The sequence below is a fragment of the Phascolarctos cinereus genome, unplaced genomic scaffold (genome assembly GCF_003287225.1).
Source record: "Phascolarctos cinereus isolate Bilbo 61053 unplaced genomic scaffold, phaCin_HiC Scaffold_3;HRSCAF=262, whole genome shotgun sequence".
Lineage (NCBI taxonomy): Eukaryota > Metazoa > Chordata > Mammalia > Diprotodontia > Phascolarctidae > Phascolarctos > Phascolarctos cinereus.
In genome coordinates, this window is record NW_027555736.1 from 85,813,283 (window position 1) to 85,831,661 (window position 18,379).

Below are 18,379 nucleotides of genomic sequence, written 5' to 3' on the forward strand. Positions count from 1 at the left end.
TTTCCAGGGCAAGAACTACTAGAAATTTTATTAGGGAAAAAAAATCTAGAACAGTGGGTCTTTTTAGAGAGATCACATAGAAAAGCTTCCTGATTGAAAACCCTCATCTGTCTTCCCTCAAGGATATTTGTGTGTATGTGCGTACATCCATACACACATATGATATGTGTGTATACATATATATAATAATGTATATTAAATGACAGTTTAAGCATTTTTCTAATCTCATAAGTAACTCAACTACAACATTCAACTGAAGTGTGTGTATTGAGTGGAAGCCCCCATGGAGATATAAGAATGCAACGCTCGCTATACTTGCGAAACAACTCGATGTGAACCACGGCGGGAGCAATCTTCTCCACGACATCTGCGATAAAATTGTATTTATGGCGCAAGCTGTTGGGATCTTCCTGCCCTGGAAACAGAAATGGAAAGAGACACTTAACAATTCCATGCTTTGGCTGTCCGAAGACAAGGGTTATACACGAGCAGCCAAAACTACCAGCTGAGATCTCTGAAATTCCCAAGGAGGAAAGAAATCTTTTGTACTTCTCAGCACAATACCCTGAACATTCTCCCCAACAGAAATAACTCTCGAGGAATGAATCCTGCTTTAATATGGTAACGGAACCTAGTAAATTTAACTGCTATTCTGGGCTTCCTTCTTCTCTATCTTTTCTCCACAAAAATGTGATAGCTGGGGTTCCCACAAGCCACTTTGACCTACAATTATGCCCATCTACCAATAGCTCCTTAGCACTTATCTTGTAACTTTCAGACTTTTGTAGACTCACTTTGTAACCCCTACCTCATGCACTCCCTTTGACCTCTGAAAAGGGGAAGAAAATGAGCTAGAGATAAGCAGAAGGCCGACGAAAGCTGGTGATGCTTCTGATATGGTTCCAATGAGAGATGATGTATGCTTTATAGAAAATAAGTAAGCTGGGGCAGGTGGATAGAACGCAAGTCAGAAAGACTCATATTCCCGAGTTCAAATCCAGCCTCAGACACTAGCTGTGTGACCTTAGACAAGTCATTTCACTCTGCCTCAGTTTCCTCATCTGTAAAATAAGCTAGAGAAGGAAATGGCAAACCGCTCCAGTATCTTTGCCAAGAAAACCCTATATGGCATCACAAAGAGTTGGACAAGACTGAAAAATAAACAAAAATCATCAAAAAAAAATTTAATTAAAATCTGAAAAAACTGAGGACCCTGCATTTCTACCTTGATATAGACAGACACTTCCCTACCTCCTTACCTCCGAGGAAGACTCTCAATTTCACAATCACTTTTACTGGGGAGAAAAGGGGTGGAAAGGGTAGGATTTTCTCCTACTAGCACCCACGTGTCACTGCTCCTATTGTTGTGCTGTGAGCAGCTATTAACAGAGATGCTGGGATACCTACAAAACCTCTGGACATCTGGGAGTGCCGCTGAGTCATCCCAGCTGCACATCAGCAGTCCCTTCCAGCAACAGAGAAACCTTTGTAGGAATTGTTTCCTCAAAGAGTCATTGTCCAAAGCTTTGCTGCCAGGGTCTGAAGCATCCATCTTCCTTTTTTCAGGGAAGAGCCTTCTCTGGCATCTCTCAGGGACCCAAGTGGTATCTCTTTTTTGTTTACCTTCTTGTTGGCAAGACGTCTCTTGCCTGACTCCATGAACAAAACAGGTCTCTCTTTTGCAGGGGAGGGAAGGTTCAACTTTTTTTTTTTACTTTTAAAATCACTTTTTTTAAAAGTATATTCCCCCTCCAAAAAAAGAAATAAAACCATGTAAGTCAAGTGCTATGATAAAAGTCCAATTAATAGCAGTTAAAATCGAAGTAACCCTTTTTAGCCTTTCAAAATTCTTCTTCTCATTAGGGGACTTTACATTTAAAAGATCACTGAAATATAGGCAGAGTGAATGTTATGGCTCCCATTTTAAAGATGGGAAAAGAGACCCAGAACAGTGAGAGATCTAGCCAAGGTCCTGCAAGTTTCCTGGTTTCTAGTCCCCAACTGCTCACAACTCATACCCAGATGATGTAGAAAGAGGAAGATGAACAAGGCCCAGGAAACCAGCAGTTCTACCACATTTGCTCCTTGTGACTGACTAGATTTCCTCTCTCTCTATTTTTCCAGGTATTTCCACTTATTCCGTCTGCAAGCTGCTTAGGTTGTCCTGTTGGAGGGCAATATAAATAAAGGGAATGGAAATATTCCTTCTGTAAACAAGGTTTGGAAAAGACTAACCCAGAGAAATTTGCAAGTAAATACATTAGAGGCTTTCTTAGGTCCTGCTTCTTTGGGGAAAAGAAGGAAGAAGGTTTAACTCCACTAAGGCTGAAGGAGTGCTAGAAGACACTAGGGTTTTTGGAATTCTGTGATAAAGACACCTCCGAGAGCCACATCCTTCTAATATCCAGACCTTCCTGCCCAAGGAATGAGTTCAAACACTTCACATTGGGTTTGTTTGTTTGTTTTTACATTAACACTTGTAAAACTGCCACACTAGAATCCAATGTGGAGCAAAAAAGGGGAGAGGGGACCCTTAAGTTTGTAGAATTTATACAGCTGGAAGGGACATAGAGATCATTTAGTGATTCTAGGACACATTTACAAATCAGAAAAGAGGCCTAGAGCATGTCTCCAGGAGCTTTGTTTCCAACTGAGGCGATTCCTCAACTTCCCACTACTCCAAATCCAATTGTTGTTTAGTCATGTACTTTGTGACTTTGGCATTTTCTTGGCAAAGATGATGGAGTGGTTTGCCATTTCCTTCTCTAGCTCATTTTACAAATGAGAAAACTGAGGCAAACAGGTTAATGACTTGACCAATTGTAGGTCACACAGCTAGTAAGTGTCAAAGGCTGGATTTGAGCTCAGATCCTCCTGACTCCAGGGCCAGCACTCTATCCACTGTGCCACCTAGCTGCTGTAGTCCAAATCCACTTAATTAACTCCAATTAGGGTAAAACACAGCCCTAATTGGAGAGGCAGTATGATCTTTCCAGTCTTAGCCAAGCTCTGCCCCAACTCCCCAAGAAGGTCAGTAAGTATCCTGATCCAACATGTGGTTCTCATTTTCCTCATCTATAAAATATAGAGTTGGGACTAGATGACCTCTAAGGATAATGACCTCTACAGATAGACTCTAAGAGTCTAACATCCTGCGCCTGTGTTTATCCTCCACTCCATCTCCTTACTGGATATGAGGCATGTATATGCTGTTAAATGTCAAACAACCAGGTTTTAGGGGTGGAAGGGTACATACCAAGACACACTTTTAAGTTTAATCTGAATTTTTTCCATCACTTTCTTAAATCTGGACAATTAAAAAAAAATAAATCAAGACCTGATTTGCAGCATTTGATGATTTCTGAGACATAAATGCTCACAGTGAAAATTTAACAATCAGCTCTGGAGAACCTGTTCAAACTGGATCAGCACACTTCAGTGTGTAATTCAGTATTGGACACGATAATGTTAAATTATTACAGAAAGAAACAACAGGCAAACAGAAAAGAAAGTCTAAATGATAAAACTTCCAAAAGCCCAACTACAGATTAAAAAAAAAATTATATAGTAGCTGACAAACCTTGGCAGAGGTATTATCAAGCAGATGATAAAGCATAATATCAATGAACTGAGAAAAGGAAATTTACTGATGTTTCAGGCTCAAACACAATTAATAGCAAAATAGTAGAGCAAAGAAGTTTGACATACTTTGAAATCATTTGGAATGAAAAGTTTTTTTAGAGAAACAGTTTTGTTCAGTGTTTGATAACTACTCCAGTTATAACGCTTATATGTTTAAGGATGGGATTAAAAGCAACCCCCCATTTTAGCTCAGATAACTTAACTGTAAGGTGAGAATACATGTCAATCAATCAAATGACCTTAAATTAAATGTGAAAAAGTATCTGAAAGCCATTGGATGAAGAGAAACAGAGTCTAAATTCCAACAAGCTGGAGGATTTGGGTGCTTCCTCTGGGTCCAGCACGGGTCCTACTCCATGGAGTTAGCTAGAAGGAGGAGGAATGCCATAAATTAGAGCATGTGACTTTCCAACACACCTTTGAGGAGCAAAAGTATGACTGAGATGTGTCAGAGAAGGGAGATATCAAAGAAGATCATGGGCTGTACCAGAATCTCAGGCCAGGGTCCAAGAAAATGTCTCCTCTTTCCTCATCTTCCCTTCTAGTATCTGTCTATCCACAGACACTACAATATAATCAGCTGCTTGATTACTCAAATGTTTCCAGTAAACTGAATTTTCCCTCAACCACAAAGAGGCTAGGGATGAACTAGAGATAGATATAAATGTTAAAGTTAGGCAGAAAGCCCAACCTCTGCCTACATGCTAGGAATTTTCCCAACTGGGGGCTCAGACTGACTGTGACTGAACTTGTAACTGTTTGTCTAAAATAAACTTCCTAAAGCTGAAGAGGAAGACAAGTCAATTAACATCTCCAGGATTCAGTTTCCTCATCTTAAGTCTGGAGAGTGGAGTGGGAGAGGTGAGGAAGCAGAGCAAGGCTTGGAGGGTAGGAAAGAAGAAAGGAAACCAGGCACTGGAAACTGCCCTGGCAAGCTTTCTACCACCATGTCCTGGTGACAGAGAGCAGCTGAGGTGAGGCGGCTCAGCTCACACTGGCTTCCCTGCCCTTGCTTCCAAGGGCTAAGATTTTTAAGGGAAGCAGACATAGAGAATGCTATTGAAGCATCTTTGGACAAAAGTGGTCACTCCAATGCTGGGGTGAGAGACACGGGTAGAGTGAACAAAGGAGCAGTCAGATGTGGCTTGGAGGCAGGTCAGGACAGTACTCTCACTGTAGTGAGGCACCCTGGATGTATGTCTTGTGTGGGTTTGGACGGTCTGGTGGTTGTTCTCCCTTTGGAAACTGTGTCAAGAGAATTGTAGTATCCTATGTCTGAGCCCATGCTAGGGTTCAGGGGTGGTGAATGGACAGGGCTTCAAGAATCACCTCTAAACAACTGACTCTTGTGTCCTTATTATCTCTAGCCCTGAATACTTCCTCCCTCCAAATTTTCAGTCTTGTTATTCCAGCCACCTACTGGGCATTCCACAAGGATTGATATCCTGCCAGAACTATAACCCTGCCTCGTATAAAAGATAGCTCTTGAGCTGTGCTTTGAAGAAAACTAGAGATTCTAAAAGGAGTGAGTACATTCCAGGCATGGGAGACAACCTGGACAAAGGAAGGGACAGAGCCAGAGATGGCCTCCTCTGTGTGGGTGATAAAAAGAAGGCTGATTTGATTGAGATCAAGAAGGGAAAACAGGCTAAAAATGTAGGTTTTAATTGAGTTGTTAAAAGTTTTTTAAAAAAAGGGTTTGTACCTGACTCAGAAGTAACAGGTTTATTGAGTTAGAGTACTGCATAATCAGACATGTGCCTTAAGAAAGTCTCTTTGACAGCCCACAGTGGCTCTTGCCCTGCCTTTAAGCACTTTGCCTAGGTTGCCAATGTCTTTTACAGGGAAGCAGCATAGCAGATATATGTCTATTTGCTCTGAACTAAAAAAAAAAATACTAATGATGCCTCCCTTCCCTTGTGTACAGGAAAATTTATCTTTCATCACAGTTACTATCAATTTAAGATAAGGTAGAAAGAACATTGGTTGGATGTCTAGAGTCAGAAGACCTGGGTTCCTATTCTGGCTGTAACATCTACTAGCAGTATGTACATCTTAAGTCACCTACTTTTTCTAAGCTCCAGTTTATTTTTCTCACCTGCCTCATAGAGTTGCTATATTGGAAAGTATTCTGCAAAGCATAAAATGAAACAGCAGCTATCATCATTAGTTTGGGTCAGAGATTCTTAATCATGAATTGGTGAAGTGTTTTTTTTTTAATTTTTTGATGATTCCATTTCAATATAATTGGTTTCCTCTATAATATATTTTATTATTTTGTGCATTTAAAAACATTATTTTGAGGAAAGGTACCCTAGTTTCCCCTGGCTGCCAGAGCAGGCAGGGAGGAAGGTAGTCTATGTTAGAGAAAATGTTAAGAAACACAGTTTTAGATCATAATAATATTAACCAGACTTAAAGAGCACTCCACCACTTGTAAACTTTAGTAACTGGGGTAGATTTTTAAGTAGAACAAAATCTACCTTCTCCATCTCATGAAGATAGCAGAAATCTATTTTTTTTTAAAGGGGACAGGGGTGGGGAGGAAGAAGGAGTCGTCCATGAATAAGTGAATGAAAAGGCATTTATTAAGAGTTTACTATGTGATATTCTAGAACCAGAGGGTAACATAGAAATTGAAAGAATCCACCAATCACCTTCTGAAAGAGATTCCAAAAGGAAAACTCCTAGGAATATTATAGACAAATTCCTGAGTTCCCAGGTCAAGGAGAAAATATTGCAAGCAGCCAGAAAGAAAAAAATTCAAAGACTGTGGAAACACAATCAGGATAACACAAGATTTAGCAGTTTCTACATTAAGGGATCAGAGAGCTTAGAATATGATATTCCGGAGGTCAAAGGGAGCTAGGATTAAAACTAAGAATCATCTACCCAGCAAAACTGAATGTAATCCTTCAGGGGGGAAAAATGGATATTCAATGAAATAGAGGACTTTCAAACATTCTTGATGGAAAAGGCCAGAGCTGAATAGAAAATTTGACTTTCAAATACAAGACAAGAGAAGCATGAAAAGGTAAACAGGAAAGAGAAATCATAAGGGACCTATTAAAGTTGAATTGTTCATATTCCTACGTGGAAAGATGATATTTGTAACTCATGAAACCTTTCTAAGTATTAGGGTATTTGGAGGGAATATATACACATAGACAGAAGGCACAGAGTGAGTTGAATATGAAAGGATGATATATAAAAAATAAAATTAAGGGGTGACAGAGGATTGTACTGGGAGAAGGAGAAAGGGAAAGGTAGAAGGGGTAAATTATCTCACATGAAAGAGGCAAGAAAAAGCTTTTTCAGTGGAGGTAAAGAGGGGGAAGTGAGAGGGAATCAGTGACTCTTACTCTCATCAGATTTGGCTTAAGGAGAGAATAACATACACACTCAATTGGTATGGAAATTTATCTTACTCTACAGGAAAATAGGGGGGGGAAGGGGTAAGAGAGGAGAGAATGATAGAAGGGAGGGAAGATTGGGGGAGGGGTAATCAGAAGCAAACACTTGAAAAGTGACAGGGTCAAAGGAGAGAACAGAATAACAGGGGACAGGATAAGATGGAGGGAAATAGTCTTTCATAACATGACTATTATGGAAGTGTTCTGCATGACTACACATGTATAACCTATATTGAATTGCTTGCCTTCTCAATGAGGGTGGATGGGGAGGAAAGAAGGGTGAGAATTCAGAACTCAAAGTTTTAAAAATGAATGTTAAAAATTGCTTTTACATACAAGGGAAATAAGATATCCAGGCAATGGAGTATAGAAATCTATCCTGCCCTACAGGAGAATAGAAGAAGAAGGAGATGGGGGGGGGGGATCGAAGACAGGGCAGATTGGGGGAAGGGATATTCAGAATGCACAAAGTCTTGGGGTGGGGGGAGGGGAGAGATGGGGAAAAAAATCTGGAACTCAAAATCTTGTGGAAGTGAATGTTGAAAACTAAAAACAAATAAATTAATTTAAAAAAAAAAATTTACTACGTGCCAAACACTGTGCTAAAGGCTGAAGATACAAATATAAAGAGAAAAAGAACAGTTCCTGATCTCAAAGACATTACATTCTTACACATGAAAACACACATGGGGAGGGGTGGCCAAAGAGAAGCACTTTGGTGTTATACAGAGGTACCTCCATAAAGGGAGAGACCCACTTTTCCTCTGCCATTTTGATTAGAACTGAGCCAATATCACATCATGTTATTATTAATGGAACACCCAACTGGAGGGCAACAACTGTACCTTCTGAATGCTCCAAAACCACACGGCATCTCTGAGTGCCCCTAGACGACCTGAAGGTCAGAGGTGCTGCAAAAGTCATCAAAGACAATGATTGATTTGAAAAGGAAATGTGCTAGTTAGACAGCAAAAGTAGGAGACAATGGCTGGACAGGCCAAGTGTCACACTGGTAGCCACACAGAGGAAAGGCTCTAGCTTCAGTAGGTTGGCCGACAAGTATTTATTAGACACCAGCTACTTTCCAGTCACTTTGCTAAGTGCTGAGGATAAAGAGATGGGCAAAAACAGTTCCTGCTTTCAAGGAGCTCTGAGTAGGAGGGAGACAACACGTAAACAGCTATGTATATACAAGATGTATACAAGGTAGATGGAAGGCAATTTCAGAGGGAAAGAGCCAATACTAAGGGTGGCTGCAAAAAGACTTCCTATAGCAAGTGAGATTTTAGCTGAGACTTAAGGGAAGCCTGGAGGCAGAGCTGGGGAGGGAGAGCATTCCAGGCATTGGAGACTGTCATTGAAAAGGTGTGGAGCTGGGAGACAAAGTACCTTGTTTGAGGAACATAAAGGAATATTGGGTGGATCCTTTATAGGAGACTGTGAGAAGGACAAGTGTAGACTAGGATGAGGCATGGATGGGTTTGCAACCTAAACCAAAGAAAGAAGTAGCTAAAACAATTACGTCATGAATCCCTTGAGGTATCACAATAAGTACCTATAGAAAAAGGAGATGATAAAATATTCAATGATTAAGAGCTAAGATTACTCTGAATCTAGACAAAAGACTAACGTCATCATTATCATTAATAGAAAGCATCTAACAATTTGTTCTATGAAACATTAAGCAGCAACTGAGACAAGTCACTTTCTGGATAGGGAAAACTCACATCACATACCACATAAACATATGTTTGTGGTTACAGAATTTTAAACTCCCCACAGCCAGAGAGAGCTCAAATGATCCAACATAATAAGCTAAGATGCCCACATTATCTAAGTCTTTTGAATTTACTAATTGCTAGCTTTCATTCTGAAGAAAGCACTGAGGATTCTCTATTCTCATTATAAATTATCAGTCAACTACATAAATTCATCAATGTCAATCCTAGGGACAAGCCTCCTATCCCTGGAGTTTTATAAGGAATATGTTTGAATTCTAAATTGACTTACATTATGCCTGAGACCCAAAGCATTCTGCACATAAGGGAAAAGCAATCAGTGATGTGGTAATCAGGAAATGAATGTGTGCTTCTGGAAGAAATAAAACACACACACACACACACACACACACACACACACACACACTGCACTTTTACTCCGCAAAAAGGTCAGAGTCCAAATGAAGAAGATTTTTGGCCAAGGCAACCCATGAAGATGGTCTTCCTTAGTGTGGAGAAGTCCTCACACTGATGAAATACCAAGTCTTTTCAAGTATTACAGAATGAAGTAAATAATTGGAAGAGAAGCAGGAAATTAGGAAGGGGGAACTTATTGGTCCTTTATGTTTCTCTCTGATCATATCGCTATTACTTTCCCCTGATCCCATTCTCTCCTATTCCTTTAGGCATTTCAACCCCGAAATCATCCCCTTCCTCTGTAATCTTTCATCTCTCTCTATTTGCTCCTCTGCTTCCTTCAAACTTGCCTAGGTCTCCGGCATCATTAAAAAAACGCTCACCAGACCCTACCCCTATCCCAACCTGTCTCCCCTTTTACAGTCAGACTCCTTGGGGGAAAAAAATCCATCTAGAATCCTTATCTCCCCTTCCTCTCCTTTCCCTCACTTCAGCACCTTTGCAAAGTGAACTTTTGCCTCATTAGCATGAAACTGCTCTCTCTAAATTGCCAATTATCTCTTAATTGCACAGCCCAAAGGTATTTCAAAAGTCCTCAACCTTTTTGTTGTTATTCAGTCATTTTTTTTAGTCATGTCCAACTCTCCATGTGGGGTTTTCTTGGCAAAGATACTAGAGTGCTTTGCCATTTCCTTCTCTAGCTCATTTTACATCTGAGGAAACTGAGGCAAATGGGGTTAAGTGGCTTGCCCAGGGTCTCACCAATAGGAAGTGTCTGAGGCCAGTTTGAACTCGGGAAGATGATCCTGACTGTAAGCCTCCTATTCCATCCACTGTGCCACCTACCTGCCCCCCTTCAACCTTTTAAGGGAAGATTTTTAAAAATCTGTCTTGTCAGCCTCTTCCCAGTCCTGCTGACTTCTTTTTGTATTGTTTTCCATTACAACCCCACTGGGTGGCTTTTGAAGGAATCTGAGTTGCTAGCAAGGGGAAGTTGAAGAACAGATGTAGTATTCTTACCTGAGGTTCAGAGATCTCAGTCACCCCACTCCTGCTACAGATGACGGCTCAGGTTTAAAAGTACTAAATAACCAAGTGCTGACTGTCATCACTCTCAGTGAGTCCTCAAGATTCTTTTATGTTTGGGTCCCAAGTCCACTCTTTCAGCTTCTGATCCAAACCACTCTGACATCATAGCCTGTTCCCTCACCAACCCACCAGTGTCCCTGGCACCAACCCTATGAAATCCTGACTCTTCCACCAGCTCCTCCACAGACTTTGATCCTCCGGTGATTCTAGCCTGTGCATTTTTGAGCCACCATCTTGGATCTACCCTATGACTCTTCCAGCTCTGCTTCTGTACCTTTTCTTTTCAAATCCCACCCCCTTCTTCCTATTTCAAGGTCTTTGGACCACTCCACTATTTTCTCCTGACCTGGACTAGCTGGCCTATAGGATTTAGTCCATCACAAGATTTTGGAATTGATAGGGACTTGTGTAATAATCTAATCCAACCCTTTCATTTTACAGATGAGGAAGAGAGGGAGGCTCCAAAGTGAAATGGCTTTCTCATTTATTAGATTGCAAGCTCCGTGAGGGCAGACTGTATTTTGCCTCTTTCTGTTCTCTCCAGAGCTTACTTAGCACAGTGTCTGACACACAGTAGATACCTGATAAATGTTTATTGATTGATTGGTTGGTTACAGTGCTAGGTAGTTCCAACACCAGCACTAAAACCCAAGTCTCCCAGTTCAGTGCTTTTCACTATACCATGCTCATTCCTTCTAAAGATTCCTTTAATTCCCCATCTCTTCACAAGCTACCTAATACACATTTGCCTTTCAACAGCAACTTCTAGAGACTGAAAAAGAGGCTTCCCTGTCCCAGTGGATAGAATGCTGGACCCAGACTTAAAAAGACCTGATTTTGAATCTGACCTCAAATACTGGCTGTGTGACCCTGGAAAGTCACTTAACCTCTGTTTGCTTCAGTTTCCTCAACTGTAAAATGGGAGTTATAATAATAGCAGGGTTGTCATGAAGAGCAAATGAGATAATATTTGTAAAAATGATTAACACAATGAACTATATAAATGTGTATTCCCTTCCCTCCCCAAGTCAGTCAGAACCTCCTCAAGGTCAAAGACAAAAGGAAGGTCTCCAAGTGAACCAAATTAGTTTTAACAGTACTTTTTTGTAGCAGAATGAGAATTAAAGTAGTTGCCCATCAATTGGGGCAAGCAAATGGTGGTATACAGGTGAAACAGAATATTATTAAGTTATAAAATTAAGTTATAAAAAATGACAAACTTCATCCTGATGGATCCAGGTAGCTTGTCCTTAAGGATGTTTTCTCTTTGTAATCCTACGTATTTTATTTTATACACTTAAAAACATTGTTCTGAGGAGCCCATAGGCTTCTCCAACCTGCCAAAGGGGTCTCTGACAAAGAAGGAAGGAAGGAAGGAAGAAAGGAAGAAAGAAAGGAAGGGAGGAAGGGAGGAAGGGAGGAAGGGAGGAAGGGAGGGAGGGAGGGAGGAAGGGAGGGAGGGAGGGAGGAAGGAAGGAAGGAAGGAAGGAAGGAAGACTTCCTGGGCCTAAAAGTCCCAAGCTGAAAGAAACCTAAAGTTTTCATTCCTTCCAGGAAACTCGCACTTTTTTGAGGCTTCAGTTTGTTTGATTTCTTTTTAAAGTACCTGCTTGTCCTAGTGAGGACAGCAATCCATTTGGATTGTTCTATGGGTCACGGGGACCCATCAGGGAAATTTAGGGTGACCTATGTACTCCCTAAGTATTGCAGACAGCTAAAGGAATTTTTACTCTGGACAATTCAATTTCAGCTTGCACTCAACCCAGGTTCCCTCTCCCTGTTGGGACCTAATTTCCAATCTTATTTTATCCACTAAATTCTTTCCTGCTTCCTAAACATGTCTGGATCTCCCCAATCTTTAAAATAAAAAGAAGAAAAACCTTTCTCTTGACCCTAATATCCCCTCTGGCTCTTGTCCTATATCTCTCCTTCCCTTCACAGCCAAATTCTGCAAAAAAAAAAAAAAAATCTGGCTACCCTCCTTGACTTCACTTTACCACCTCCCACTCACTTCTCTTCTCCCCTTCCATTTGGGCTTCTGTCCACCCCACTTAACTAAAGTTGCCTTCTCCAAGGCCACCGATGATTTTGCTGCTAAATCCAGTGTTTTTTCTCATTCCTTGCCCTTGGCCTCTCTGTAGGGCCCATTGCTGGTAGCCTCACTCCTGGACACTGCTTCCTCCCTGACATTTCACAACACGGCTCCGTCACACTAGGTCTCAGTCTACCCATCTGACAAATTCTCAATTCCTTTTAAAGGATCATCATCCATTTCTCGACTGCTACATGTTTATACTTTGGGGCCCTGTCCTAGGCGCTCTGCATTCTCTCAATGAAATCCAAAAACTCCCATGGATTTCATGATCAATTAAATGTAAGCTCCTTGAGGACAGGGACTATTTCATTTTTGTCTTTGTACCCCCAGTGCCTGGAATGTAGCAAGGGCCCAAAAAAATGCTAGTCAATGACTCCCAAATTTACGTATTCAGCCTTCATCTCTCTCCTAACCTCCATCCAATTTCTTCTCTCCAAGTGAACTAGATGTTTCATTAGTGTCTCAATCTCAATATGTCCAAAACCAAATTCATTATCTTCCTCCTTGGAAGTCCCTATCATTCAACCACCCAAACTGCAAGATAGAATCACGTTCACTTTTCAGACTTACTCACACCCGCCACATCCAATCAGTTGTCAGTTCTACTTCCTAAATGGGTTCACAGCCATCCCCTTTCTCTACTCACACCACCATACTAGTTCAGGCCCAGAATTGAATCCGAAGCCTACCTCAGACACTTAAATAGTAGTGTGACCTCAGGCAAGTCACTTGATCTCTCCGTACCTCAATTTCCTAATCTGTAAAATGGGAGTGATGATAATAGCACCTACCTTATAGGGTTATTGTAGGATCAAATGAGTTAACTTATGTAAAGTGCTGTGTAAATGCTAGTTATTATCATCATCATTATTAATATTAACTAACTCCACGAGTTAGGAGATAAGTCAGAGACCATCTACTTAGTACAACCCATACCTAAAAAAGAATCTTCTCTACCTATATCTTCTCTACCTACTCACAGCTTTTACATTAAGACCTCCATTGAGAGAGGACTCATCCATCCCCTGTGGCAAGCCACTCACTTTAGAGAGCTCCAAAGGGTTTTTTCCTTATATGAAGCCAAAAACTGCCTCTATTTCTCCTATAGTTCTGCTTTCTGAAGCCAGGCATGGCTCTAATACTTTCCCATAAGACAGTCCTTAAAACAGTCAAAAAGAGATATCATTTCCCCTCAAGACTTCTGTCCTCCAGGTTAAATGTACCCAGTTTCTTCAGCAGATCCTGTTCACGTGGCTGTGACCTCAAAAGCCTTTACAATCCTGATCGTCCATCTCTAGAAATTTTCCCATTTGTGAATGTCTTTCTTAAAGTATGGCACCCAAAACTAGAAACAATACATAAGATGTAGTCTGATAAAGACAAGTACAGAGAAAAGCAAGACTATTACTTCCCTAGTCCTGGACACTATGCCTCCCCTTCAATGGAACCCAATTTCATTAGATTTTTAGCTACCATATCACACTTTGAACATCTAGAACTTGCAGTCCTCTAAACCCCTCAGATCTTCTTCAAAATAACTCTTCTCTCACCATGGTTTCCATACTTTGTATGCAATACTTTATCTTTATCCTTATTTAATTTCATCATATCATATTCCACCTAGCATTCTAGCTTGTCAAGATCTTTGGGGATTCATGACTGTGTCACAACACATGGTTATCCCTCCTACTTTCATGTCGTCTGCAAGTTTATAAGCATGCAATACATGCCTTTAACCAATTCAATGATAAAAATTTTAAACATTACAGGATCAAGCACATGTCCCTGGGGCACTCAATTAGCAACTTAGTTCTAAATCTAATGATGCGAAACTATTAATGACTACACTTTGGGTCTGGCTATTCAACTAGTTCCACCAAACTATACTATCACCTAGCACAGAGTTTTTAACCTCTTTGGGGTGTCATAGACCCTTCTGGTAGTCTGATGAAATCTAGGGACTCTGTCGATCTCAGGCCAATGTTTTTAAACGAATAAGATAAAATACAAAGGAAATTAGCCATATGGCAATACAGTAATCAAAATATTAAAAAAAAAAAAACAGATCTTCAGGATCTGATCTAGCCTCTATCTCAACATCTTTTCCAAAAGCAGAGCATGAAAGGCTTATCAAGTGCTTTGCTAAAATCTATGTAAATTCTATTGAATTCCCTAGGCTTCCCCACCAAAAAGAAAAGGAGATTAGACTAGTAGGACTAGTTCTTCATGCTGGCTCATTCATGATTGCTGTTCAGTCATTTCAGCCATATCCAACCCTTCACGACCCCATTTGGGGTGTTCTTGACAAAGATACTGGAGCGGTTCGCCACTTCCCTCTCTAGCTCGTTTTACAGTTGAGAAAACTGAGGCAAACAGGGTTTAATAACTTGCCCACACTTGTCACACAGCTAGTAAGTATCTGAGGCCAGATTTGAACTCAGGAATACGAGTCTTCCTGATTCCAGATTCCAGATTCCAGCACTCTATCCATTGTGCCACATAGCTGCCCCTTTTATGATTACTACTTCCTTTTCTAGATGTCTATTAATCATCCCTTTGATAGCATATTCTAGAACTCTACCAGGAATTTAAGTTAATGGTTTTATAGGTGCAAAGCATTACATAGATGGATGGATGGATTTATGTATGTATATTATCTAATTTATGCTCATAACAACCCTGTGAGACACACTCAGTGCAGTGAATGTATTATTAATCCCACTATGTTGATGAGAAAACCAAGGTTTATAGAAAGCTAAACTGGTTAGATGAAAGTCATAGAGCAAGTGGCAAGCTTGAGCCTAGAAGTCCGGGGACTTTGGACTCCAAGTCTCATGTTCTTTGTATTACACCAGGCTCAGTAAGTACACCATCTTTGTCTGCCATCTTTGTCTTCAATTCATTCATTCAACAGAGATTCACTAACCAGTGCGGTATAGTAGAAAAAGCCCAAAAGGCACTGGACATGTCCCAACCCTGCCACTTCCTGGCTCTCTGACCTTCCCTGACTGACCCTCAGGTTTCTCCTCAGTGAAATATGAAGAAGGCTGAACTAGCTGAGCTCTATGGCTCCTCCTAGTTCTACCATTCAGTAATTCTCAAGATTTCAGATCACCTAATTCAACCTATTTCATTTACAGAAAACTTCAGCTCTGAGTGATACAACTTCCTCACAGTTCTCAGAAGTTAGCTCATTCAACGGAAACATTTATTCGTTGCCTTACTACAAGGACTCAGATTTCCTGATTCAAAGTTCATTCCACTTTTCACTAAACCACAATGCCTCCCTCGGCTATAATCCTCAGGTTCTGCAACCTTCTTAGCCTTCATAGGTCAAAGAAATGCCTGTCTGTGTCAGTGTGGGAACTAAGACTTGAGATACGGAGCATAAAAGGAGATAGAGAAAATAGGAGATTGGAGAAAAGGAAAGGAAGGAGAAGGAGGAGAAACTGGGAATGAAGAAAGAAACTGGGGAGAGGTGGAGGTGCAGATGGACCTCCTGGATGAAAACCAGGAGGTCAGAGGTGGGATGGCTATGCATGAACAATAGGAACAGTGGTTAGAATGTTAACTTCAACCTGACACTGGTCCCTTTTAACTGTGCAGCTGGTAGAGAGAAGCAATGGGCCATATTCAGTGAGAGCAAAGATGATGTTTACTAAAAGAAAAGCCTGTTTTGTGGGATGTCGTGCTTAAATACAAGAATTATTGTGAGAAGCTGAAGGAGAAAAGGCCAGATCGGATGGGGGGAGGGAGAGGAAGAGAAAATGATGAACCAGGAAAGCTGCATTTCAAATGGGCTATTTTGGGAGAGATGAACAGCGCAGACGCACATAGAACCTGTTGTCTGGCCTAGAACTCCTCCTCCAGTGAGCTCTGGCCACCCTTCTCCCTGTGGGTCATGTCTCAGGAAACAGAGTCTGGGACTCACAGAAGAATCTGATTTAAATTTGTCACTAGAAATAATGAGGTGTGAAGTGGGGATACTATTGTCTTTTGTGTAAAAACTACTGCTGTGGGATGGGGGGGGGGAGTAATACTTGTCTAGTGCATTACAGAAATAACAAGCCAGTGGATACACCCCACAAGACTCATTTTGCCTCACTTTTAACTAGAGTGGTTGCAATCTGTCTGCCCCATGACTTAAATTTCAAGGAAACTGGTCAAAAACAGCTGCAATTCAAAGTCTGATCCCAAAACAGTCTAGGGAAGGGAGAAAAACAAAGACAGAAGCAAGTCCAAGAAACCAGTCCCCATCCTAATCACGGCTGCAACTGTAAATTCCATGGTGATTTGGGGTGGGTGGGGACCTGGGGAGAGGATGGCAAAAATAGGACCTCTGGTCCATGCTGAGATGTTCTCTCAGCCAGAGGACTTCAGACAACAGATCTTTACAATTAAGCTGAAGATGGCCACTCTGTTCTGGTCCTACTTATGACCCATTTTGGTTAAAAAGGTAACTCGAGTGGTTTTTTTGTTTGTTTGATTTTTGGTTTGGGGTTTTTTTTTGGTACAACTGTACAATGACTTAAATGGGGAAAAGAGGAGAGGAAAGTGGTCTCTCCAAGTAGTGCTGACTATCTCTCTTTCTGGTCCTGTCACACAGACAGCTTAGCGTGCTTACTGTGAGGGAAATGTGCCACATGCCAAGCTGTAGGACTGGACTGTAAATCTTGCCACCATTTACTTGGTGACATAAAAGAATACTTCATTCAGGGACCCTGCCTAAACCTTAAAAAAAGAGATCATAAAGCAGGTGAAAGAGGACCAAAAAACTCAACAGGACAGCCTGAGAATAAAACTCAGGATCAATAAAACTAGACGCAACTTGGGCAGACAGACAGCAAACCTCTACACATGAGCCACAGCTTGGATCTATTTCTTCGGTCCCCTTGGTTTTTCCAGCCACAAAAGGGTTGGTTTTTTGTTTTGTTTTGTTTTTGTCCTTCATCCCCTCCCGCAGTCACCAAGGACCCATTTAGGCTGTTTGACTGCTCATAAGGCTTGGATGAGACCGGAGTGACCCATTCTTCTTGTTCCTGTCAGATGGAGGACCACCAAGACTTTTTGCCTCTAAGCCATCTGGCCTGCCTCACCCCATGTGACATACTGAGGAAAACTACGGAGCCCTGGGTCTTGCTTCCAATGACCCTGCTGCAGAGCTCTTCGGACTTACAAGCCTCTGTCATCCACACAGCTGAATGTTCTTTTATATCCTCTCTTCCCAAGTTCGAGTGTGACCTCCTTGGGAGCAAGGACCATCACACCACTTCTGTTGGCTTCCTCAGCACTTATTATAGTTCCTGTCCACAGTATATAAAAAAATGCTTTTTCATTCATTCAGTTTTACTTGTCACCTTGATGCTAAAGCACCCAAAGTAATATTACCATAGTACCTAACTTGAATTTCTCAGTCTGTGGCTTCAAAAGTACTTGCAGAAACTCTGTCTTTGGAGGCAGGTAGAGGAGGTGCCATTATCTCCACATCACAAAGGAAAGAAGTCAGGCTAAGAGACATGAAGACACTTGCCCAAAGTCATAGAGACTGGAACAGAACCAAAGCCAGGGGCAAAATTAAAATCAAGACTCAGACCCTCTTTCAATATCATTCTCCTCATCAGGGTAATTGGAGGTATCTGATGGGAACTGCTGTTTTCTTTTAATATAATAGCCTTTTTCTGGGCTAAATTATTTTTAAGTTTTCAAATCAAGTCTGCCCATACAAGTTCTTTTAAAAAATCTCCACCAACAGCCAAACATGATGTATCTATTATTATCTTCAGGGAAACAGCTGAAAGCTCAGTTCACAAAAACACTATCAACTTTCCCCTTGATAAGCATCTGGCTCGGTTCCTGACCTTCCCAGATTTCTCAGCTAAGCAGTCTTCCTGCTCTGGCTACTCCTTGTTGTGAGACTGCTCTGCCAAAATCATACAGCCTCCCTCTGGAATTCTCTTTCCTCAGGAGAAGTGGCCCAGAGTAGGATGCCTAAACTCCAAAGACAT

General features: G+C 41.2%; 1 protein-coding gene across 1 annotated transcript in view; it reads right to left on the reverse strand.

Annotated features, from left to right (window-relative positions):
* Positions 1-18,379, reverse strand: part of HTRA1 (HtrA serine peptidase 1) — a 70,976-nt gene that overhangs the window by 40,404 nt on the left and 12,193 nt on the right. The window contains exon 2 of the mRNA XM_020979244.2: positions 316-415. Within this exon, the coding sequence (XP_020834903.1) occupies positions 316-415 (100 nt within the window). The remainder of the gene's footprint in view (positions 1-315; positions 416-18,379) is intronic.